We start from the raw sequence: 24,940 nt of genomic DNA, 5'->3' as shown, positions 1-24,940 counted from the left end.
TATGGGATCGGAATGAAGGCAGAACATTGGAGGATTCTGACAGTCACATAGAGTCGAGGGAAGGAGACGACTCCGAAAGGGATGCACTATAATCCGTTGTCAAAATGGGAGAGGAGTTGGCTATGGATAGTGCCTTAGACATGGCCAGAGTGTGCTGAGTAGTAATCGGTCTTCAGCAGTGTCTTTTTAGACCTTTGCATAGCCCTCAAAGATGAGGCCTCTTTAGTGATGTCGTAGAAGGCCGTTGTAGCTTTTTAAAATCCCTCTTTTAGACGTCGAACCACAAAATAGCTAGTTTCTCGTCATCCTGCCAGTGGAGTGTACCACTTATCTTAAAGACTGTGTCTAGATCATTCCAAGAGGTTCTGCTAGTTGAAGGAAAGAAGGAATAGAAGGCGAGAAAGGGGACCTCCTCAGTAGACTCTCTGCCTCCACCCCCTCCACTCTTCAGTCTATACTATCAATCAATCAATCAATCGTATTTATTGAGCGCTTACTGTGTGCAGAGCACTGTATTAAGCGCTTGGGAAGTGCAAGTTGGCAACATATAGAGACAGTCCCTACCCAACTACACACCACTGCACAGATCATCTTGAAGCATCATTTGGTACACACCCAAGGGTTCAGTACGGTGCTCTCCAGACAGTAAATGCTCAAATACCATTGACTGATTGATATCTACCGCGTGGCTTAGTGGCAAGAACATGGGCTTGGGAGTTGGAGGTTGCGGTTTCTAATCCCAGGTCCGCCACTTATCAATTGTGTGACTTCGAGCAAGTCATTTAACTTCTCTGTGCCTCTGTTACCTCAATCTGTAAAATGGGGATTAAAACTGTGATTCACACGTGGGACAACCTGATTATCTTGTGTCTACCCCAGCGCTTAGAAGAGTGCTTGGCACATAGGAAGCACTTAACAAATACCATCATTATTATTATTACTCCTCAAAATCTTCCAACGGCTACCCAGCTTTCTGCACATTAAACAGAAAGTCCGTATCATTGCCTTCAAGGTTCTCCATCAGCTCATTCCACCTTACAGATTAACTCCATTATTCATTCTCTATTCTCTAGCTTATACTGGCCGCTCATTACCTAACTGCATCTTCCTCTTGATTCTCCTGCCTCCAAACCCCTTGTCACACCAACCCTCCCAGCCTGGAATGCCCTCCCTCCAAATTAATCAGACCTCAGTTCTCCTCATCTTCAAAATCCTCCTAAAATTTCACTTCCTTTGGAAGCTTTTTCTCCATTAATTCACCCAGTAGAAAAGCAGTGTGGCCTAGTGGATAGAATATGGGCCTGAACGTCAGAAGGATCTGGGTTCTAATCACAGCTCTGCCACTTATCTGCTGTGTGACTTTGGGAAAGTCACTTAACTTCTCAGGACCTCAGTTACCTCATTGGAAAAATGTGGATTAAGACAGTGAGCCCCATGTGGGACATTGACTGTGTCCAATCTGATTAGCTCCCCATTCTAGACTGTGAGCCCATTGTTGGGTAGGGACCGTCTCTGTATGTTGCCGAATTGTACTTTCCAAGCGCTTAGTACAGTGCTCTGCACACAGTAAGTGCTCAATAAATATGAAAGAATGAATGAATTAGCTTATCTACCCAACCCTCAGTAGAGTGCATGGCACATAGTAAGTGTTCACAAATACCATTTAAAAATAATAAAATTCAGTCAACTTCCCCACCTTAGCACTTAGAAATAATGGAATTTTATTTCTATCCTCAGCACCAATGTATATTTTAACTCTATAATTTCTGTGTATACTCAATTACTCAGCTATTTCATCCTTAAAAAAATTGATTTTTATTAAGCCTTTTCTATGTGCTGAGCACTATAAGAAGCACTGGAGTAGATACGAGATCATCAGGTCCCACATGGAGCTCACAGTCAAAGTAGGAGAGAGAATAGGTATTGAATCCCCATTTTACAAAGGAAGGAACCGAGGCACAGAAAAGTGATTTGCCCAAGGTCACACAACAGGTACATGGCAGAGCCGGGACTATATTGTGGTACTATTTTCCGGCTATATTTTTGTTATACCTCCTGCTCCCACTATTTATAAATATTTTTGGTCTGTCGTCCTCATTAGAGTGAAAGCTCTTTCAGGACAGGAAAATGGGTCTTTCTTCTGTTGTAGTCTTCCAAGCATTTAGTAAGTGCTCAATAAATACCACTGATTGCTTGGAGAACATTGAGTAATGGAAAAAATGCAGTTTCCCCAAATATATCATTGTACATGTCACCAACTGGAATAGCCTTATTTTCCAGAAGCAGTATTTACAGATATAGGAATGACTTGAGAACCCGTTTTTCCTGCAAAATTGGGTAAGGCATTCTTCAGAGACCCTCCTTCAAGTTAGAAATTATGTCTGAGTAACTGGCTCTGCTCAGCAGCTGTTCTGTCTACTACACAGGTTGGCACCTAACATCTTTTTTTTTTAGTGATAATACTAAATGAAGCTACTATGTTGACTTGCAGAGTTTTTCTTTGACCTTAAAGTAGTTGTCTAGGAGAAGGTAACCATTAATCAATCAGTGGTATTTATTGACTGCTTACTATGTGCAGAGCACTATACTAACCCCTTGGGAAATTACAATATAACAGAGTTGGTCTACACGGTTCCTGCCCAATTAAATGGTGGAAGCGAAGAAAGGAAAATAATTACGGTGAAAAGAGTTTTTGGTAGGGATTTGGAGATTAGTTGGAAATAAGTTGGAGTAGTGTTTGCTGATCCAGCTCTCTCATCATGTAAGTATCAGACGTGTCCCTTTGCGGGGTGTTCACAAACCTCTGGTCTTGTTTTCAGGAAGAGGAAATTAATTTGGAAGAACATCTTTCTGAGGAGGAACGAGCCAAACAGAAAGCGGAGAAGCAACGAGCAAAGAAAAAGGTGGGGAGGAGTTTTCTGACCCTTGGGATATATAGTTCAAAGTACTGTCCAGGAAAATTGTTCTAGCTGAGACCTGTCCAAAGTTGCAGCTGAACAGTGACTGGGAAATGAAACTTAAATAAAATTGTGTTGGAGGAGAGGAGAGAACCAGAGAAAGAGTACCTATAACTCAGGGTTTAGAATTTGAAGAGAACGAATAAAAAAAATCCCTAGATGGATTAGATTAATTGATTCTTCTTACTCTGCCCAATCTCGGGAGAAGTGAAGAGGTCATTGTCTTCCTCTCCAAACTGGCACTACACAGAGGTTTTGTTTGTGTCTTTTAAGTAGGAGATCTGCTTTTCTTCTAAAATTTTGGAGTACAGCCACTCCCATTAAGAATGGAAACAAGACAGAGCAGCGTGGACCATGGCACTAGTTGTATACAAGCGCTTAGTACAGTGCTCTGCACACAGTAAGCACTCAATAAATACTATTGAATGAATAATACATACTGTCGTGTCCATTACAGCATAAAGTGTTCCAAAGCGGACGCCTTTTATCCTTTCACCTCCATGGTGGCGCGGAGGCTGGTCGGCCCCTCGCTGGCACGTGTGCCAAGGAGCAGACTCGGCCCCAGTGTGGCACCAGTCAGTCATTCAATCACATTTATTGAGCACCGACTGTACCCAGAGCACTGTACTAAGTGCTTTGGAGAGTACAATATAACAGACACAGCCCCTGCTCACGAGTTTGCAGTAAACATTATATTTTCACACATATCATAATAAATATAATATTTAAATATATTAATATTAATATATTTATATTATATTTATATATTGCATAAATATAATATTTAATAACATGAATATTACTCTATTTATTTTACTTGTACATATCTATTCTTTTTATTTTATTTTGTTAATATGTTTTGTTTTGTTCTCCATCTCCCCCTTCTAGACTGTGAGCCCACTGTTGAGTAGGGACTGTCTCTACGTGTTGCCAACTTGTACGTCCCAAGCGCTTAGTACAGTGCTCGGCACACAGTAAGCACTCAATAAATATGATTGACTGATTGATAAACACTATTCCAACGTATTTCCAACTAATCTCAAAATACCTATCAAAAACTGTAGTCATCTTAATTATTTTCCTTTCTTCACTTCCACCATTTAATTGGACAGGAACCGTGTCTACCAACTCTGTTGTATTGTATTTTCCCAAGGAGTTAATAATAATAATAATAATGTGTTCAGTGCTTTCTATGTGTCAGGAACTATACTAAGCACTAGGGTGGATACACCAGATCGGGTTGGACACAGTCGCTGTCCCACTTGGGGCTCAGTCTCAATCCCCATTTCACAGGTGAGGCAACTCAGGCACAGAGAACTGAAGTGATTTGCCCAAGGCCACACGGCAGACAAGTGGCAAAGCTGGGATTAGAATCCATGACCTTCTGGCTCCCAGTGGAGAGCCACTATGTCCACTATATCCACTGTAGAGAAGCAGCGTGGCTCAGTGGAAAGAGCACGGGCTCGGGAGTTACCGGTCGTGGGTTCTCATTCCGACTTTGCCACTTGTCTGCTGTGTGACCTTGGGCAAGTCACATAACTTCTCTGAGCCTCAGTTACCTCATCTATAAATGGAGATTAAGACTGTGAACCCCACGTGAGACAACCTGATCACCTTGTATCCCCCCCACCCAGCGCTTAGAACAGTGCTTTGCACATAGTAAGCGCTTGACAAATACCATTATTATTATTATTATTATTGTATCAGGCTGCTGCTTTGCAGATATGCACAAAAGTGCTGTGGTGTCTCTGCCATCGACATCTCAGTGATCAGAGTCTCTCTGGCAGTGGGATCTCTCCGATCGGGGTCTCTCGGGGATCTCTCCGGGGTCATTCATTCATTCATTCAATCGTATTTATTGAGCGCTTACTGTGTGCACAGCACTGTACTAAGCGCTTAATGGGGGTCTGGGATCCGTAGCCGTCCGGGGTTGGGGCTTTTCTTCCCCTTCCCTTCCCCACATCACCTGTATATATGTATATATGTTTGTACGTATTTATTACTCTATTTATTTATTTATTTATCTGACTTGTACATATCTATTCTATTTATTTTATTTTGTTAGTATGTTTGGTTTTGTTGTCTGTCTCCCCCTTCTAGACTGTGAGCCCACTGTTGGGTAGGGACTGTCTCTATAAGTTGCCAATTTGTACTTCCCAAGCGCTTAGTACAGTGTTCTGCACACAGTAAGCGCTCAATAAATACGATCGATGATTGATGATTGATGATGGTGCTGGGACCTTCCCCACCAGAACTGCAGGAGGGCCATCAGCCCGCTGATCCTCAGAAGTACCATCAATAATAATAGTAACAATAATGATGGTATTTGTTAAGCGCTTACTATGTGCCAAACACCGTTCTAAGCTCTGGGGGAATGCAAGGTGACCAGTTTGTCCCACGTGGGGCTCCCAATCTTAATCCCCATTCTACAGATGAGGTAACAGGCACAGAGAAGTGAAGTGACTTGCCCAAAGTCACACAGCTGACAATTGGCGGAGCCGGGATTTGAACCCATGACCTCCAACTCCAAAACCCCTGCTCTTTCCACGGAGTCTCGCTGCTTCTCAACTCTCCTAGCGGGCTGCCATGGCTCTGGGGATACAGTGAGGGCAAGAAAGATGCTCCGTAGTAGGGACGGAGGAGAGCCAGTCCATGCTCCCACTTTTTCGACCAGCAGGAAGCAGCCCCGGCCGGGCATGGGAATCTGTGACAATCAATCAATCAATTGTATTTATTGAGCGCTTACTGTGTGCAGAGCACTGTACTAAGCGCTTGGGAAGTACAAGTTGGCAACATATAGAAACAGTCCCTACCCAACAGTGGGCTCACAGTCTAAAAGGGGGAGACAGAGAACAAAACCAAACATACTAACAAAATAAAATCAATAGAATAGATATGTACAAGTAAAACGAATAAATAAATAGAGTAATAAATATGTACAAACATATATACATATATATGACATTCCCAGAAGCCTCTCTGGACTGCAGAGTTATCCTGTCTCTCGCGACCGTGGCCTGAAATGCTTTGGCTTGTCCCTGGGAGAACCATCCCGTCCCGTCCCCTGCCCCTAATACCCAGTCTCAACTCTAGACTCCAAGCTCGTTGTGGGCAGGGATCGTGTCTAGCTACTCTGTTATATTATACTTTCCCAGGTGCTTAGTACAGTGTTCTGCACGCAGTAAATGCTCAGTAAGTTCCATGTATTGACTGATTGATCGGAGCAGCCGGACACTTTCCAAAGCCTTGACCCGGCCCTGCGGTCCAGTCTGAATCCATTTTGTACTTTCAGCAGTGACCCTTGTTTAACACTACTCTTTTTGCTTTCTCTTGCACAGCACTATTGAATTTTAATGTCAATATCACCTAGTCTCTCTCACTTGGCGATTAAGCCAAAGTAAACTGTGCAGGTTTTAACAGCTCCCTTCCTCTCAATGTTGGAAAGATTTTGACTGCCGTGAATAAAACCTATTTCAATTCAGCCTTAGCTAATGGGAGATCTATTTAGTATATTTTGTCCTTGAAGCTGTGAGGGGTGAGGACTCTTCCTGCCCAGAACTGTGTCTGGCCAGGTTTACGTTGTTATCTTTGATTGTTGGTTTGGTCATTTATTTTTATTTTGTTTTCCACTGTTCTCTGGTTATGTGTTTATTTACCCTCCCACCCCTACCCCCATTTAGACTGTGTCACCTCCTGGGACAGGGACCTCTTCTAATCTGTTTACTTAGTAATTTCCCCAGCACTTAGCCTGTGGAAGTGCTTAATAAATGCCATTACTGCTACTAAATAGATAATAACAGATCTCTAGTCTGGTAGCACAAGGGGCCTTTTTCTGAATAGGAGGTGACAGACAGCACAATAAATATTTACACATGTGCCTATTTTAAAAAATTAAATTCAAAGTATTTTATTGTTGGTATAATACTTGCTTTACTGTGTAACTATTGGGTTTTTAAAATCACTTTTAAAATATATTCATATTGTTTTCATGCAGCGTGGCTCAGTTGAAAAGAGCATGGGCTTTGGAGTCAGAGGTCATGGGTTCAAATCCCAGCTCCGCCAATTGTCAGCTGTGTGACTTTGGGCAAGTCACTTAACTTCTCTCTGCCTCAGTGACCTCATCTGTAAAATGGGGATTAAGACTGAGCCACCCCCGTGGGACAACCTGATCACCTTGTAACCTCCCCAGCACTTAGAACAATGCTTTGCGCATAGTAAGCGCTTAATAAATGCCATCATCATTATTATTATTATTATGGTATTTGTTAAACACTTACTATGTGCGAGTCAAAACCCCTAATAGAGATTCTTAGTTGCTGTGCTGGATTCAGAGCTGGTTTGTCCTTCACTTGAGTATTAAGAAGCTTTTTCATCGGCTCTTAAATTAATATTGCAAGGTGAAAAACACACCTTAAATTCCTTGTCAACTCCACCTTGTAGAGTCAGTTGTTAACCTCATTTCACTTTGTACACTGGGTAGGGCTGTGGAGGGTTTTTTTTTTTCTCTTTTTCCTAAAATATTTACAATCTTTTTTACTCCATGTCTATCCCCTTTATCTAATTTTTTTAAAAAGAAGAGAGTTTGGGATTGAAGCATTTATCTCTGTTTTCTTGCCTCATCCTGGCACCACGTTTGCCAAAAGCGATATTCCTCCATAACAATTTAAAAGTTACACTAAGGGTGAAAAGGAAAAGTTGCATTCTGCTTCATTTTGGCATTCTGGGCCAGGATTTGTTGATGTTATCAAGGTAGAAAGAGGAATTATTGAGGAACTTAAAGTTTTCGCAGAGAGCTAGGTGAGGGTGCTCCATATCCATTTCACCGGGAAAGCCCTCACTCTAAGGTGAGCAGAATTGATCTAAGTAGCTAGTGTGTTCAGGGGATAAGTTGTTTTGACTCTATGGGACTGTTCTTTTAAGACCGATGGCCATCCTAGAGGTATTTAGGTGTGATGTGCCAAGCTTTTAGGCAGCTTCCTTTTGGGTTTAGAGTTTCGATTATCGGAATGCCGTCACTCGCCATTTGGCCATGCCCTGGGGAAACGGGCATCATCTGTTGGGCCAGGCAACACGGGGGGTTCTCCCTCACCCTGTCAGCTGAAGTCCAATCCTAGCCTCATCCCCGGCTGATTTACTGAAAGATCACAGGGAATATAAGGAAAACGGATCCATTCCGACGACTCTAGAAAGCGACCCACCATGAGTGCACCCTTGCTCCTGCTTTCCAATCCAGTGGTGAAATTTGGACGAAGGTGGAGAGGCCTGGGAGAAAGTGTGTGTTTGTTTTTCCCAGGTTTTTGTGTAGGGTGGTGAGTCGCTTTTTTTTCCCCCAAAGACTATTTTCAAGCTTTTCTTTTTGCACTTGGATAACTCGTTTCACTTTTAAACGTTATAAATACGTAGCTGAATAGGAATTTTGGTGTTGCCAAGTCTGAAAATAGCTATTCGAAGAAAATAGAATGTGAGTAAGCAAATATAGCTCTCTGCATAGGTGCAGTCTCTCATTTTCTTTATTGATTTAAGTGCCCTCTCAGTGCGGTTTTCTAGACACCCATGTGCAGAAGGGGTGTACATTTAAATGCCCACACCCTTGTTTATTTCCGTGATTGAAATTGCATGCGGGTGCCTTATTTGGTAAGCTTATATTCAGAGAAGAGTGTTGAAATAAAAGCCTGGAGATTATTTAATTTAGTATATGGTCACTTATCTTTTAAAACCATAGCTTAGGTACAGGGAATAATTTGTAGAGCCCTTGGATAGAATCAGTAAAATAATAGTCAATTCAGAATGCATTAAATATTTTGCAAAGACAGTATCCTCCTTGAAGTAATCTGACCTTGTCTCCTTAAGACACTTTCAGGGCCTGATGAGTGGAACCTCATTACATCTTGAAATGACAAGTATTAAAAGGGTCATATTCACCGAACTCCTAATTCATTCCAAACTAACGTTAGCAGATTTGTGTAACCATTCATTTTTAGTTTTGGACTTTCTTTTGACTTCATGGGAAGCAGCGTGGCTCAGTGGAAAGAGCCCGGGCTTTGGAGTCAGAGGTCTTGGGTTCAAATCCCAGCTCCGCGACTTGTCAGCTGTGTGACTTTGGGCAAGTTGCTTCACTTCTCTGTGCCTCAGTTCCCTCATCTGTAAAATGGGGATTGAGACTGTGAGCGCCCCGTGGGACAACCTGATCACCTTGTAACCTCTCCAGCACTTAGAACAGTGCTTTGCACATAGTAAGTGCTTAATAAATGCCATCAAAAAAAAACAAAAAAGCTCCAGGAATAATTATTTTGAAGCTCTCCACTCCATTGAAAAACTCATTCATTCCCATCTCTATGCAGATGATTTCTGAATCTATATTTTCTCCTGCATTCAGGACATTTCTATTTGGATATCCTGCCAACACCTCAAACATAACATATCCAAAACAGAGCTCCTCGTCTTCCCACCCAAACCCTGTCCTCCATCTCCCTTTCCCATCACTGAAGACAGCACCGCCATCCTCCCTATCTCACAAGCCTGTAACCCTGGCATTCTCTTCTACTCATTCATTCATTCATTGATTCAGTCGTATTTATTGAGCACTTACTGTGTGCAAAGCACTGTACTAAGCGCTTGGGAAGTACAAGTCGGCAACATATAGAGATGGTCCCTATCCAACAACGGGCTCTCAGTCTAGGAGGGGGAGACAGCAAAACAAAACATGTAGACAGGTGTCAAGTCATCAGAACGAATAGAATTAAAGCTAAATGCTCATCATTAACAAAATAAATAGAATAGTAAATATGTACAAGTAAATTGAGTGATAAATCTGTACAAACATGTATACAGGTGCTGTGGGGAGGGGAAGAAGGTAGGGCGGGGGGGATGGGGAGGAGGAGAGGAAAAGGGGGGGTCAGTCTGGGAAGGCCTCTTGGAGGAGGTGAGCTCTCAGTAGGGCTTTGAAGGGAGGAAGAGAGCCAGCTTGGTGGATGTGTGGAGGGAGGGCATTCCAGGCCAGGGGGAGGACATGGTCTGGGGGTCGACGGCGGGACAGGCACGAACGAGGTACAAAGAGGAGGTTAGTGGCAGAGGAACGGAGGGTGCAGGCTGGGCTGGAGAAGGAGAGAAGGGAGGTGAGGTAGGAGGGGGCGAGGTGATGGACAGCCTTGAAGCCGAAAGTGAGGAGTTCATCTCTCTCACCCAACCCACGTATTCAGTATGTCACCAAATCCTGTCGGCTCTACCTTCTTCACAACATTGTTAAAATCCACCCTTTCCTGGCCTCCCAATTTGCTACCACAATGGTCCAGGCACTTATCCTACCCTGCCTTGACTGTCACATCAGCCTCCTTGCTAGCCTTTCTGCCTTAATAACAGTAATAGTGATGGTATTTGTTAAGTGCTTACTATGTGCCGAGCACTGCTCTAAGCATTGAGATAATAATAATAATAATAATGATGGCATTTATTAAGCGCTTACTATATGCAAAGCACTGTTCTAAGCGCCGGGGAGGTCACAAGGTGATCAGGTTGTCCCACGGGGGGCTCACAGTCTTCATCCCCATTTTACAGATGAGGTAACTGAGGCCCAGAGCAGTGAAGTGACTTGCCCAAAGTCACACAGCTGCCAATTGGCAGAGCGGGGATTTGAACCCATGACCTCTGACTCCAAAGCCCGGGCTCTTGCTACTGAGCCACGCTGCTGATCAGATTGTTCCTTGTGGGGCTCCCACTCTTAATCCCCATTTTACAGATGAGGTAACTGAGTCACAGAGAATAATAATAATAATAATGATGGCATTTGTTAGGCGTTTACTATGTGCCAAGCACTGTTCTAAGCTCTAGGGGCGGGTACAGAGAAGTGAAGTGACTTGCCCAAAGTCACACAGCTGACAAGTGGCGGAGCCGGGATTAGAACCCATGACCTCTGACTCCCACGCTTGGGTTCTTGCCACTAAGTCACGCTGCCTTCTGTCTCTCCCCACTCGAGTCTGTACTTCACTCATCTGTTGTTGGGTTGTTGTTTTTTCCTAAAAAAGTCGTCAATCTGTTTCCCCGCTCCTCAAGAACCTCCAGTGGTTGCCCATCCACCTTTGCAGCAAACGGAAACTCCTTACCGTTGGCTTTAAAGCACTAGATCACCTTTCATTCATTCATTCATTCATTCATTCATTCATTCAATCGTATTTATTGAGCGCTTACTGTATGCAGAGCACTGTACCAAGCACTTGGGAAGTACAATTCATTCATTCATTCATTCAATCATTTATTGAGCGCTTACTGTGTGCAGAGCACTGTACCAAGCACTTGGGAAGTACAATTCATTCATTCATTCATTCAATCGTATTTATTGAGCGCTTACTGTGTGCAGAGCACTGTACCAAGCACTTGGGAAGTACAATTCATTCAGTCGTATTTATTGAGCGCTTACTGTGTGCAGACCACTGTACTAAGCGCTTGGGAAGTCCAAGTTGGCAACATCTAGAGATGGTCCCTACCCAACAGTGGGCTCACAGTCTAGAAGGGGGAGACAGAGAACAAAACCAAACGTATTAACAAAATAAAATAAATAGAATAAACATGTACAAATAAATAGAGTAATAAATCCGTACAAACTTATATACATATATACAGGTGCTCTGGGGAGGGGAAGGAGGTAAAGCAGGGGGGATGGGGAGGGGGAAGTTGCCAACTTGTATGTTGCCAAGTGCAAGTTGGCAACATATAGGGACAGTCTCTACCCAACAGTGGGCTCACAGATCTTGTTGATTTCCTATTACAACCCAGCATGTTCACTGCCGCTCTTCTAACGCCCACCTACTCACTAGGCCTCGATCTTGTCTTTCTCACCACTGACCCTTTCCTTCATCCTGCTTCTGGCTTGGAATTTCCTCCTACTTCACATCGGACAGACGATCAGTCTGCCCATCTTCAGAGCCTTATTAAAATCACATCTCCTCCAAAAGGCCTTTCCCAACCGAGCCCTCACTTCCCCTGTTCTCTCTCCCTTCTGTATCACCTATGCATTTGGATTTGTACCCCACATTCACCCCACCCTCAGTTCCCCATTATTTATTTTATTCATTCATTCAATCGTATTTATTGAGCGCTTACTGTGTGCAGAGCACTGTACTGAGCGCTTGGGAAATACAAGTTGGTAACATATAGAGACGTTCCCTATCCAACAGCGGGCTCACAGTATTTTATTGTCTGTTTCCCTCTCTAGGCTGTAAACTCTTTATAAGCAGGGAACGTATCTACTAAGTCTGTTATATCGTACTCTCCCTGGAGCTTAGTACTGTACCCTGTACTAAGTAGCACTCAGTAAATATGATCGATTGATAGATTAAAAGGAGTACCTACTGTGATTTTTATGAGACTTCAGAGGAAATCATTTGAAGCCGTCAGGAAGGTTTCAGGAATCATAACTTTTTGGTTCCTGTAGAGGCTTAACCACTAAGCCTCAGAACGGCATTCCGGAGGAAAAAAGTCATTTGCCTAGCTTGGTGTTGTCCCATTAGATCGTCTGCTCTTTGGGGACAGGGTTTGCATCTTTGACATATTGTATATGTTCCCCTAGTACAGTGTGGCTTAGTAGAAAGAGCGCAGGCTTGGGAGTCATAGGTCATGGGTTCTAATCCCGGCTCCACCACTTGTCCCCTGTGTGACTTTGAGCAAGTCACTTCACTTCTCTGGGCCTCAATTCCCTCATCTGTAAAATGGAGATTAAGACTGTGAGCGCCACGTGGGACAATCTGATAACCTTTTATCTACCCCAGTGCTTAGAACAGTTCTCTGCACATTCATTCATTCATTCAGTCGTATTTATTGAGTGCTTACTGTGTGCAGAGCACTGTACTAAGCGCTTGGGAAGTACAAGTGGGCAACATAGTAAGCGCTTAACAAATTACTATTATTATTATTATTATTACCTAGTACAGTGCTTAGCACACAGTTGGTACAGGTGTGGGAGTTAGAGGTCATGGGTTCTGATCCCGGCTCCCCCACATATCTGCTCTGTGCCCTTGGGCAAGTCACTTAACTTTCCTGAGCCACAGTTACCTCATCTGTAAAATGGGGATTAAGACTGTGAGCCCCATGTGGGACAACGTGATCACCTTGCATCCCCCCTAGCGCTTAGAACAGTGCTTTGTACATAGTAAGCTCTTAACAAATGCCATCATTATTATACTGATACTCAACCAAAGCTGTAACTTGAAATATTTGCAAAATGTGATTCTTGTCCCCTTTGGACTTTCAGAGACAAAGAGAACGAAGGAAGCTGGGGAGAAAAGGTCATGAGGACAGTGAACAGGTACAGTAATGAAGCTGCTGCTTGTTTCCCAGCCAGAGACTTGGATGGTATAAAGGAGACTCATTATTACAGACAGTGAAACGGAATCTCTCATACAGGGATTTAGCCACTCATTCCTTGTGGCTGCGTCGCCATCCAGTTCTTTCCAACACCTTTCCTCAGTACGTCCGCTAGTTCCCCTTGGTTTCTGTGAATTTGTCAGGAGGCATTTATAGCTATTTGCCCTGTTAGTTTTCTTGAAGGACATTGGCACGTTCAGGGCATTGGATGGGAAGGCTCCTTGTCCGACACTGTTTCCTCCACAACGCGAACTCCTGGGAGCCTAATGCCACGGGGGCAAAAACGGTCCCAAGCTTAATGCAGACGCAGGCGTAATACCTTGGGAGTGGATGTGAATTAGCAGCTTCCCAGATGGTGACCATAACATAAATCCAATTATCAGTTTCTCCTTTTATTACTTTTTATAAAAGGGTTTTGGGGGCATATATGTTTGCGAGTGCAGTCTGAGAGAATTTGGTTAGGGGCAGAAAGTGGGCAGTAAGGAGGGGCCCAGATAGGACTAGCAATTGGCAATTGGGGCTGATGAAACATATATAGGCAGGGACCAATTCAGCCAGCTCGTGAATGTATTTGAACTCCTTGCACCATTAGGTTAACGTTCAAGAGTGGGAATACCGGATTCTCAACTTCTCTCCTCTCTCTTCTTGCTGGTGGCAGGAACCAGAGTGGGATGTCAACAGTGCTTTTGTAGCCAATGCCGCCAGTCACATTAAGTCACGATACAGACCCAAGCAGGAGAAGAAGAGCAGGGAGAACAAGGACAGTGAACCCAAGGCACAGGAGGTGGCACAGGAGGTAATCCAGTCTCTGAAAAACCTGCAGCTACTGGCATTGGACATCCAGGGTCTTGCCATCTTGCTGTCTTTCTAAAATTACCAAAACCAGTTGTGGATAGATAGCTATAGAACCACATGTGTATGGAGAGAGAGAGAGAGGGGCACATGTGTAGTGGTCTATTTTTTTTTCCCTTCCCCATCTGTGTCTTCAACTCCTTGGCCCCTCCAAATGTTCAGAGCAGTAAAATACTCTTCCCTTCCCAAAGGTCTGAGCTGTTTAAAGAGTTGATCTGAAGGTGCCAAGGTAAATGCTGCCAAATGGAAATGCCCCTATTTACCTTATTTGGTTCCCTCTTCAAAATGCCAAGTTTTTCTCAGTGTGGACCATGAAATCATCACCCATATGTGTGCCTCAAGCTTTGGAAGTTTCCTTAATCTTTAATAAATCTTTAAATAAGATGTTAATAAGATTTACCAGTAAGATCACCAAATACCATCATTGTTATAATAAGCACAGATTGAGGATGTTAAACTCAAAACTCCTCAAGGGCAGTTCCTGACAAATGGCTTTAAAGCACTCAGCTTTCTCCCTCTTTTCCATTCTCTTCTTCCGGGCTCTTTCTTCATTCCTCAATCTGATCAACCCACCGTGACTAGTTCTCATCTCTTCAGCCTGCTGACCTCATCCCTTCCCTCCAGCCTAGAATTCCTTCCCTCATCTTACCTGACAGACCACTGCTCTCCCCATCTTCAAAGCCCTTCCAAAATCACATCTCCCAGAGGCCTTCTCAAATTTCCCCACCTTGTGTTTTCCAGCTGCCACTTAAGCCCTTCTGAGCTACCTAAACTCTTAAATTACCACCACCCACAAAGCATTTATATATTCTGTTAAGCTCCCTGTATATAATTTATTTGTTTATTCCCTACCCCTCCACTAGACTGTAAATTCCTTTTACGGGGCAAAGAATCTTGTCTTCTAACTCTCTTGTACTCTCCCACGTGCTTAGCACAGTGCGCTGCCCACAGTAGGTACTCGTTGAACTGTATTGCTTGATTTTCAGTCCAGCTCCTGCAACTCTTCTGTTGCTATCAAAGCATTCACTGGCATTTGCTATTCGTAGGATGATGGCCCGACTCTTGCTGTGCAGAGAAGCAGACAGCTGGCCGGTAAGTGATCCTTTAAGGTTCACGTTAATCCATGGGCTCCCGGTTGTAGAAAGGGAGATTACTTCATTCCAGTCTTAGCCCCTCTACTGAAATCCCTCCCAGTTATGCCATGTGTAACAAAAGTTCTCTGACGGAGCTAAAATTGACAGTCTATCAGCCGTCAAACAGCCGAGATTTTCAAGTCCACTGCCCTGAGTTGGTTCACAACCAGAAGCCCAGCAGTGACAGGCAAATGACCTTCTGTCTCCACCACCCAGTCATATCTCTCCCCCCCCCTCCTTTGGTGCGGTCACTTGGTTCACCACTCCCGTATTTAATTTGGCTTAGGTTCCGCTGATTTTTCTCCGGTCATTTTCTGGTTTATTGCCCATTGCCCGGTTGTTAAGGTTCCCAGTAAATTGCATTGCCCTTCTTGCTGCTCTACCGTTCGTCCAGGTGGAATGAGGTAGTCGCTGTCCTGCTCTTCACGCTGCACCCCAGCCGTGAATTATGGTAAAATGATAGCGATGTCTAAATTCATCTGTCCAGGCTGCTGCGGGCAGGATCACCTCATCTTCTACCGAGGGAGCTCAGCAGAGGTGGCCACAGCGCACACCCCCCTCCCCGCAACCCCCGTAGGCCTAGAGCAGACTTTATACCACAGAGTGTGGGGCTTTTTTTTTTTCCGTTTTGTTTTGTTTTATTCACAGAGAAAGGAATTGACTTGGTGAAAAGGGGAAATTTCTCCCAGGCTGTTGAAATGTTTAGTGAGGCCATCCAGTTAGACCCCAAAGACTACAGGTAATGGTCTGCCTTCCTGAGCCGTGGTAATTTGTCTGGTTTGTTGGGAACGGTGAGCTGAACACAAAACGAGGGAGGGGAGGACTGGCGAGCCAGGCTTTCAGCCAGTGGTTAAGGATGAGATTAGAAATGGTCTCAGATGGGACATTTAGCATCTGCCCTCTTATGCCCCCGCCGCCTCCCCTCCCCTCACTCCCCACCCAGAGGTAAATGTGTGCCCGGGAGCCTCCATTTACCTGCACTGCCCGAGTGCAAAAGCAGAATGTTATATATCCAGTCACATCTTGCCTGCTGCTTGCCTTCCGCCCCTTCCTTTAGACATTTAGTCAGCCTCGGCTACCCTCCCTCAATCCTTAGTGGTTCAAAAACACAAACTTGTGAGCAGGTGTGCTTCCTGCATCTTGCGCTGTTGAGGAAGAAGCGGTGGAATTGAGTCGTTTGTTGTCATTTGTTCATCTCGTTCCACCTAGCAATAGAAGATAAATAGCCCCCCTTCTTTCTTTCCTCTGCTGATAGGTATTTTGGTAACCGCTCTTATTGCTATGAGCAGCTGAAGAAGTATGAAGAGGCCCTGTTGGATGCAGAAACCTCCATCCAGCTGTCAGTAGATTGGCCCAAGGGGTATTTCCGCAAAGGCAAAGCCTTGCTGGGCAGTAAGGTAAGAGCTGCCTGGCATTTTCCGGCTCAAATCCTCTTTTCAGCTGGGCAGCTAACTGCCAGCAAGAACTCCAACAGGGGAAGGACCGTGCTCTGCCGCAAAAAGTGCTCAATAAACACCATTGGTCGATTGAAAGAAACCACACCTTGGATGCTCACTGAGTTGCAAAAAAAGTATTTTTTTTGCATACATGTTATTTTTGTGGCATTTGTTAAGCCTTTACTATGTGCCAGGCACTCTACTAAGCACTGAGGTAGATATAAGCTAATCAGGGAATGTGTCTGCTTATTGTTATATTGTACTCTCACAAGCGCTTAGTACAGTGCTCTGCACACAGTAAGTGCTCAGTAAATGTGACTGAATGAATGAATGAGTGACTGAACGAAAGGTTGGACACAGCCCCTGTCCCACATGGGGCTCACAGTCTTAATCCGCATTTTACAGATGAGGTAACTGAGGCCCAGAAGTGCCTTGCCCAAGGCCACACAACGGACAAGTGGCGGAGCCGGGATTAGGACCCAGGTCCTTCTGACTCCCAGCCCCGTGCTCTTCTCCACTAAGCCACATTTCTTCTTCACACCCTGCTCTCATTATTAGAGGAAGGACCGTTCATTCATTATTCCTTCAGGTGGGCTGCATGAGATAAGTGGCAGGTTGGCCTAGTGGGAAAAGAAATGGGTTTGGGAGACAGGAAACCTGTTTGTAGTCCCAGTTCTATCTCCAGCCTGCTGTATAACCTTAGGTAATTTACTTAACCTCTCTGTGCCTCAGTTTCCTCATCAGTAAAATGGGGATAATAACACCTACCTCAGAGGGTGGCTGAAATGAGGCTATTAGTACTACTAGACAGCACCACTCTCCCTCTTGTCCCTGCCAGTCATGTCCTCTTTGGGGCACGGAGCACAATTCCCGTGGAGGCGGGCATGGGAGCAGCCCATTGCCAAGAGCACCAGGAGGGTTTTTTTTTTTTTTTACGTGCAGTATCCATGGACGGCCAACGATGCTGTGCCGAAGTACCATGACCCAGCAGGTGGTTGCCTTGGAAACCACTTCCATCTTCTCCCCCCCGTCAGCCAGCTGCTTTTCAGTCATCCTGGGCTTGTCCATCTCTTTGTTCTTTGGTCAGAAACTTTGATTACAGATAACGTAGCCCCATAGAAACCCCGGGTCTCCTGATTCCCAGAGCCATGTTCTTTTCACCGGACCAACAGCACTGGCTGAATATACCCAAGTGACAGACATCATTAAAATTCAGTTCAGTCTTCGTAGTGTCGGGTTCTCCAAACTAGCTGAAATTTGACTTAAAGCGAGCAAAAATGAGTCATGCTAGAGAAGTGATGGAATCTGGACCTTTCATTTTTTTATTGCTTAATTTCATATTTTTGCCCGGTAATCATCAGGAACATTGAGTAATGCCCAAAACTCCTTTGCATTTTCTGCTTAGAAGACTAAAGATGGAAATCTAGAAATAGGATTGAATAGGGGTTAGATGAGGAGAGCGGGGATAAAAGAGGTGAGCCTGACAGTACAAGGAGAGTTAATGGAGGGAGTCCTGGTCTGGCACAGGGGGTACATTGTGAGGTAAAATATAGTTTTACCCAAGTTGGCTTATTGAAGGAGTTTCCTGGCCCAGCCTCCTTTGAAGCTGTTTGGTCTCAAATAATCCCTCTCAGCATTTATGTACCTATCTGTAATTTATTTATAGTAATGTCTGTCTCCCCCTTTAGACTGTAAGCTCATAGTAATAATAATAATTATGGTATTTTGTTAAGCGCTTACTAAGTGCCAGGCACTGTACTAAGCGCTGGGGTGGATGCAAGCAAATCGGGTTGGATACAGCCCCTGTCCCTTCGGGTTGGACAGAGTCCCTGTCCCACGTGGAATTCACAGTCTCAACCCCCATTTTGCAGATGAGGTGACTGAGGCACAGAGAAGCGAAGTGACCTGTCCAAGGTCACACAGCAGACAAGTGGCCAAACCAGGATTAGACCCCAGGACCTTCTGATTCCCAGGCCCGTGCTCTATCCACTACACCGTGCTGCTTTTCTGGTGGGAATGTGTCTGTTTATTGTTGTTTCCTTGTCTCCCAATCGCTTAGTACAGTGCTCCGCACACAGTAACCGCTCAATAAATACGATCGACCGACGGACTTTGGCACATTCTCCCGGCATAACAGGTGTTTGACAGAGTGGAATAAGCCGAACGTCTTCAAAGCTCCAGGCTTCTTTCTGTCTTCTTTCGCTGTGTAGAAGCATTCTGATGCAGAGGCTGCCTTTGAGATGGTGCTGCGTTTTGACGAAGGTTGTCATGAGGCTGTGAAGGAGATTTTGACCTGCAGAGTTCTGAGCCTGATGGTATGAGCCTCCACGTTCTCAGCGCCTCCGTCATCGCCAAAGCCCTCACTAGAATATGTAAGGCCCCAGGCTAGATGCCCACCTCCCCTCTTACTAAAGCCATTTTCACTTCATCCACGAAGGGACAAGATGGTAATGTATCCTGTTGTGATCTGCCAGTAGTAATAGCAATCTGTTTTGAGCACCCACTGAGTGCGGTGCACTGTACTAAGTGCTTAGAAAGTACCAAACAAGCAGGTGACGTAATTCCTGCCTCAAGGAATTTGCACTCTAATGGGACGGACAGACGTGAAAGTATTGACAGAGTAATCCAAATGAATAATTGAGTAAATATGTAGCTCTCATAAGCGCTCTCCCACTAGACTGTAAGTTCCTTGAGGATAGGGATAGATGGCTGGCCGATGATTATATGACTTGAGTTGCTGGGAATTCTTTGGGAAAGGCTGGTTGGAAAAGGAGGGATTTAAGGTGGGATTTGATTATCAGAGGAGGACTGTGGCTCGTTGCACTTACGGAGAGATACAAAGGGATGGAGGCAGGGGAGCGGAGAGAACAGGTTGAAGAGAACAGATATGTATGATGAGGGTAAGTACATGTGTTTCCAGCTTGACCAACCCGCTTTGGTTCTTTCTCTCTCTCCCGATTAGTTAACTGAGGGCAGGTAGAAGCAACCGAGGCATGTTCTGGCCCAGAAATCATTCCTCCACACCTTCCTCCTCTTTTCCCCCAGTTTGTCATCTTCAGGAACTATGTTCCAGGCATGTCAAGCTCACCCCCTATCTTCCACTTGCATCCTTCTAGACAGTGAGCCCATTCATTCATTCAATGGTATTTATTGAGTGCTTACTGTGTGCAGAGCACTGTACTAAGTGCTTGGGACGTACAAGTTGGCAACATATAGACAGTCCCTACCCAACAACGGGCTCACAGTCTAGAAGGGGGAGACAGACAACAAAACAAAACATGTGGTCAGGTGTCATCATCATTCATTCATTCATTCATTCAATCATATTTATTGAGCCCTTACTGTGTGCAGAGCACTGTACTAAGCGCTTGGGAAGTACAAGTCGGCAACACATGGAGACGGTCCCTACCCAACAGTGGACTCACAGTCTAGTCATTAGAATAAATAGAAGTAAAGCTAGATGCACATCATTAACAAAAGAAATAGAATAGTAAATATGTATAAGTAAAATAGAGTAATAAATCTGTACAAACATATATACAGATGCTGTGGGGAGCGGAAGGAGGTAGGGCAGGGGGTATAGGGAGGAGGAGAGGAAAACGGGGGTTAAATTGGGTAGGGACCATTTCTATATGTTGCCATACTTCCCAAGCGCTTAGTACAGTGCTCTGCACACAGTAAGCGCTCAATAAATACGATTGAATGAATGAATGAATCCTGCTGCGTGATTTTCTGCAGCCTCTGAAGCTCAGCCACCTCAGCGGGGCAGTGGAGGAAAGAGATACGTAGTTGAACCTGTCCTTTGCCCACCTCTGCCAACAACACAACTCCTTGCTAGGGCCTACTTCCCGGTGGGGAGAGTGGGAAGGGGAGGAGGCCTTCCCATCCCAGTGCAGGGAGCTGGGCTGCCATCAAGTGAGGAGGGACAGGCTCTACTGCATCTCTGTCTTTCTGCACACTTCCCTCCCTCCCCTTCCGTCCCTTGCTCCCTCCTTCTTCCCTTCTCCCCTCTCTCAAGCAATCACCATACTCATCGGAGCAAGGGGATAGTGATGCGGATAGCATCTTGCCCCTATTCCTTCCCAAAAATTTGATTGTATTACTTAGCCGAATGACATTTCCAGCGGAAGGGAGCCGGGGTGCTGTTGAGAGAGGGCATTCATATCCTCCCACCATCACTTCAGGTGCATGCATTGCCCCCTGTCTCAAATAAACATTCTTTCACCCCTTTTTAGCAAGAAAGGAGAGGGTGGACCTTCGTGCTAGTGGCATGGCAAGCGTGGCATTCAGTTCCTTTAAGGAACCCCTGACTGTACCCAATTATCATCATAACTCTTACCTCAACTGATCGCCTACTTCCTTCCGTTCCAGGAAGCTGGTTTTACTCAAGTGCAAAGTGTCAGCTTGCTGGAGGAATTTGAAACAGTCCCGGCTGTCTTGCAAGCTCCCATTGCTGCCCAAGGTAACTAGACATTAGGTTCCAAAAGAATTGGAATCAAACATTTTTCTGGCTCAGATAGATGGATAGAAAGGATTGAAAATCAGATACCTAATTCAGATCATCAAACATCCTTATGTCTAATGGTCACTAATCTGGAGTGGAATCATCTCATAAACTAATCCCAACTCCCTTTCCCAGTTCTTTCCACTATTTGAAGTCTAGTGCCAGAATTTTTTTTCATGGTATCATTTGGGCCATATAACAATGAGTGACTCATTTTTTTAGTGGAATGAACTCCTGTTACTGGAATGGGAAAGAAAAAGCTGGAGTTCCCATCATCATGGGACTCATCTTTCAGTAAAGTGAGCTTCTGTCGGTAGAATAGTGTTAAGGATGTTCTTCTCCTCCTATCAATGGTATGAACTCCTGTAGTTTTGGTTGGGGGGTGGTTAATGGTATTTGTTATGCACTTACTATGTGCTAAGCACTGTAGTTGTGAATTGAGATGTCAGTCGACCAAAGTTTGAGTGAGGGATCTTTTTCATTATTATTGTCAATGGTATTTATTGAGTATCTTGAGTGTGAAGCACTGTGCTAAGCACTTAGAAGAGTTTTCTCCAGTAGCAAGCCAGATGTTCCTTCCCACCCAGGAGCTTGCAATCGAATGGAATGGGCAGCCAAAAATTCTTTAGTCAGTTGGTCAATCGTATTTACTGAGCGCTTACTGTGTGCAGAGCAGCGTGGCTCAGTGGAAAGAGCACGGGCTTTGGAGTCGGAGGTCATGGGTTCGAATCCTGGCTCCACCACACGTCTGCTGTGTGACCTTGGGCAAGTCACTTCACTTCTCTGAGCCTCAGTTCCCTCATCTGTAAAATGGGGATTAAAACTGTGAGCCCCACGTGGGACAACCCGATCACCTTGTATCCCCCCCAGCACTTAGAACAGTGCTTGGCACATAGTAAGCGCTTAACAAATGCCATCCTTTTAGACTGTGAGCCCACTGTTGGGTAGGGACTGTCTCTATATGTTGCCAACTTGTACTTCCCAAGCGCTTAGTACAGTGCTCTGCACACAGTAAGCGCTCAATAAATACGATTGATGATGATGATGATGATGCAGAGCACTGTACTGTTTGGGAAGGTAGTGGATAGAGCATGGGCCTGGGAATCAGAAGGTCATGGGTTCTAATCCTGACACCGACACCTGTCTGCTGTGTAGCCTCGGCCAAGTAACTTCACTTCTCTGTGCCTGTTACCTCATATATAAAATGGGAATTAGGATTGAGTGATATGTGGGTCAGGAACTATGTCCAACCCGATTTGCCTGTATCCACCCCAGAGCTTAGTACAATGCCTAGCACATAGCGTTTAGCAAATAACATAATTATTATATAACAGACACACAAATACGAAATGTATTTCTCATTAATGGGATGGAAATGCATATTTATGGGAGATTCTGGTTTTCCCCCAAGCCATCAGTGGCTCTTTGTGAAAAGATGGGTTTCTCCATCCCATCAACAGGAAGTCACCTTGTGAACTTCTGCCAACCAGATGGGAAAGGGGTCTCCCATCAAACAAGCAGGAAGTATTATGAAGGCAAAACTTGGTGGGAAACCTCAATTCCCACTTGCATCGATAAGAATTCTTATCAAAGTAGTGAGTTTGACTTTGAAACTGGTAGACTGCAGAAAGTGTCGAACAACTGGATTTAATTGTAGTCAAACCAGCATGTTATGGTCAGATCACAGCGTGGCTCAGTGGAAAGAGCATGGGCTTGAGAGTCGGCGGTCGTGGGTTCGAATCCCGGCTCCGCCACTTGTCAGCTGTGTGACTTTGGGCAAGTCGCTTAACTTCTCTGTGCCTCAATTCCCTCATCTGTAAAATGGGGATTAGGACTGTGAGCCCCACGTGGGACAACCTTGATGACCTTGTATTCCCCCCCCAGTGCTTAGAACAGTGCTTGGCACATAGTAAGTGCTTAACAAATACCAGCATTATTAGTAGTAGTAGTAAGCGCTTAACAAATACCATCATTATTATTATTATTTATTATTATCACTCAAATCACTGCTCAAAGGGATAATGTACTTTCTCCCAAGGGATAGGTGAACTCCCCAAAACTCAGACTTCCCTCCAAATAAGTACTGACTGAGAGAAGTGTAGCTGGACAAGAAATGGCCTCTCAACCGTCCCACAAGGTATTTCCCGCTAGACGTTGTTTTGACCACGGGACATAGAAACTCCGCCCAGAGTATACCCTCTTAACTGTTGGAAGAGGTGATGGTACCAAGGAATGTCATTAGTAACCATAGGTTTGGAGGCATTAATTACTTAAGCAGTGATTATTTGAGATTGGTGCACCAGCTCACTGGTGGAAGGGAGGGATTTATGCCCCCTCTCCCCTCCCACCCCACCATCTCAGAGGTTTCTCCTGCATATTTCCCCCAGCCCCTTTCCTTTCCTGCTGCCTAGTAAGGTTTTCAAGTCAGTCTGTGTTGTGTTTCCCCTGCAACCTGCTCCTGGAGCAGTACTCGAGAGAAACTCCAGCGCCTGCCTTGAAGAGGCATTAGAAGAGGCAGTGGTTTGCTTGACGGATCAGCCCAAGTAAGTGACCATTTGGCATTGTTCTGATGGGCTGGGGCTGGGCTGGAAGAAGAGTAAAAACCCAGAACGGCTAAGGGTTTATGGAGGTGGGGGTGGGAGATGAGAGGTTAAAGAAGAATTTTGGAGAACCTTTGGATATTTCTGTGGAAAAATATAATGACCTGCTCACTTGTTGGGAAATGAGGGTGTAGGCCCAATGTGCAAAAAAGCCGTGTACCCTTCCTCCTGTAGGACCCTCTGTGCCTCCCTATGGGTAGGAAACATCACTATGCATGTCAAGGAGAAGCACCTGAAGGACCTCTTCAAGAGGTAAGCATAGACACCTTCCCGTCCATAGGGCGGGCAACATACGGGCACCTCGCACGTTGTCCTTCAGGTCCAACTATGATGAGATCAGATCTGAAGTAAGGCAGGCTTCTGGTTTCTCTCCTCAGTGTCATCAATGTTTGCTGAATGTCCATGGATAGAGCATTCATTCATTCATTCATTCATTCATTCATTCAATTGTATTTATTGAGCGCTTACTGTGTGCAGAACACTGTACTAAGCACTTGGGAAGTACAAGTTAACAACATAGAGAGACGGTCCCTGCCCAACAACTGGCTCACAGTCTAGAAGGGGGAGACAGACAACAAAACAAAATAGATTAACAAACTGGAATAAATAGAATAGTAAATATGTACAAGTAAAATAAATAGAGTGATAAACTTTGTGCACAGCATGGTGCTCAGCCCTTGGGAGAGTACAGTATAACGATATAACAGGCACATTCCTGCCCAGAATAAGCTTATAGTGTAGGAGGACCCAAAGCAGTGGCTCAGGAAGCAATAGAGCAGCACAGAAAGAGGAACACACAGCACCAATTCCTAGGAAACGGGATGACACCCTGTGACCCAAGGGCAGCGGTTCTTGCTTCATACTGAGGAATGAAGGGGATTTTGATCTAGAGATTCCAGACAGTCTAACATTTGGCATTATGGGAGATGGTATTTATCTTTGATTCTTTAAGAGCCCTCCGGGATACCGCATATTAGTTTTCTGGGTGACCAGTAGTAATGCACTTTTTGTCTCTGCCTCAGTTACCATGGGGAGCACAGATTTGCCACAATTAGAATTGTCAAAAAAAAGTTCTTATAGTTCACAAATACTACCTTGTACA

General features: G+C 44.7%; 1 protein-coding gene across 2 annotated transcripts in view; it reads left to right on the top strand.

The window, feature by feature from the left end:
• Positions 1-24,940, top strand: part of LOC119925766 (U-box domain-containing protein 70-like) — an 80,473-nt gene that overhangs the window by 48,781 nt on the left and 6,752 nt on the right. Inside the window, exons 4-13 of one of the 2 annotated variants that reach the window (XM_038744192.1) lie at positions 2,820-2,903; positions 13,201-13,254; positions 13,972-14,109; positions 15,212-15,257; positions 15,947-16,037; positions 16,554-16,695; positions 18,945-19,049; positions 21,106-21,196; positions 23,706-23,781; positions 24,013-24,090. In XM_038744192.1, coding sequence (XP_038600120.1) covers positions 2,820-2,903; positions 13,201-13,254; positions 13,972-14,109; positions 15,212-15,257; positions 15,947-16,037; positions 16,554-16,695; positions 18,945-19,049; positions 21,106-21,196; positions 23,706-23,781; positions 24,013-24,090 — 905 coding nt within the window. Of the gene's footprint in view, positions 1-2,819; positions 2,904-13,200; positions 13,255-13,971; positions 14,110-15,211; positions 15,258-15,946; positions 16,038-16,553; positions 16,696-18,944; positions 19,050-21,105; positions 21,197-23,702; positions 23,782-24,012; positions 24,091-24,940 lie in introns of both variants that reach the window. The other variant, XM_038744191.1, reaches the window with a different exon arrangement.

Source organism: Tachyglossus aculeatus, chromosome 3 (assembly GCF_015852505.1).
Source record: "Tachyglossus aculeatus isolate mTacAcu1 chromosome 3, mTacAcu1.pri, whole genome shotgun sequence".
Taxonomy (NCBI): Eukaryota; Metazoa; Chordata; class Mammalia; order Monotremata; family Tachyglossidae; genus Tachyglossus; species Tachyglossus aculeatus.
Note: the sequence above shows the minus strand (reverse complement) of the source record. Positions and strands in the feature narration are given on the sequence as shown.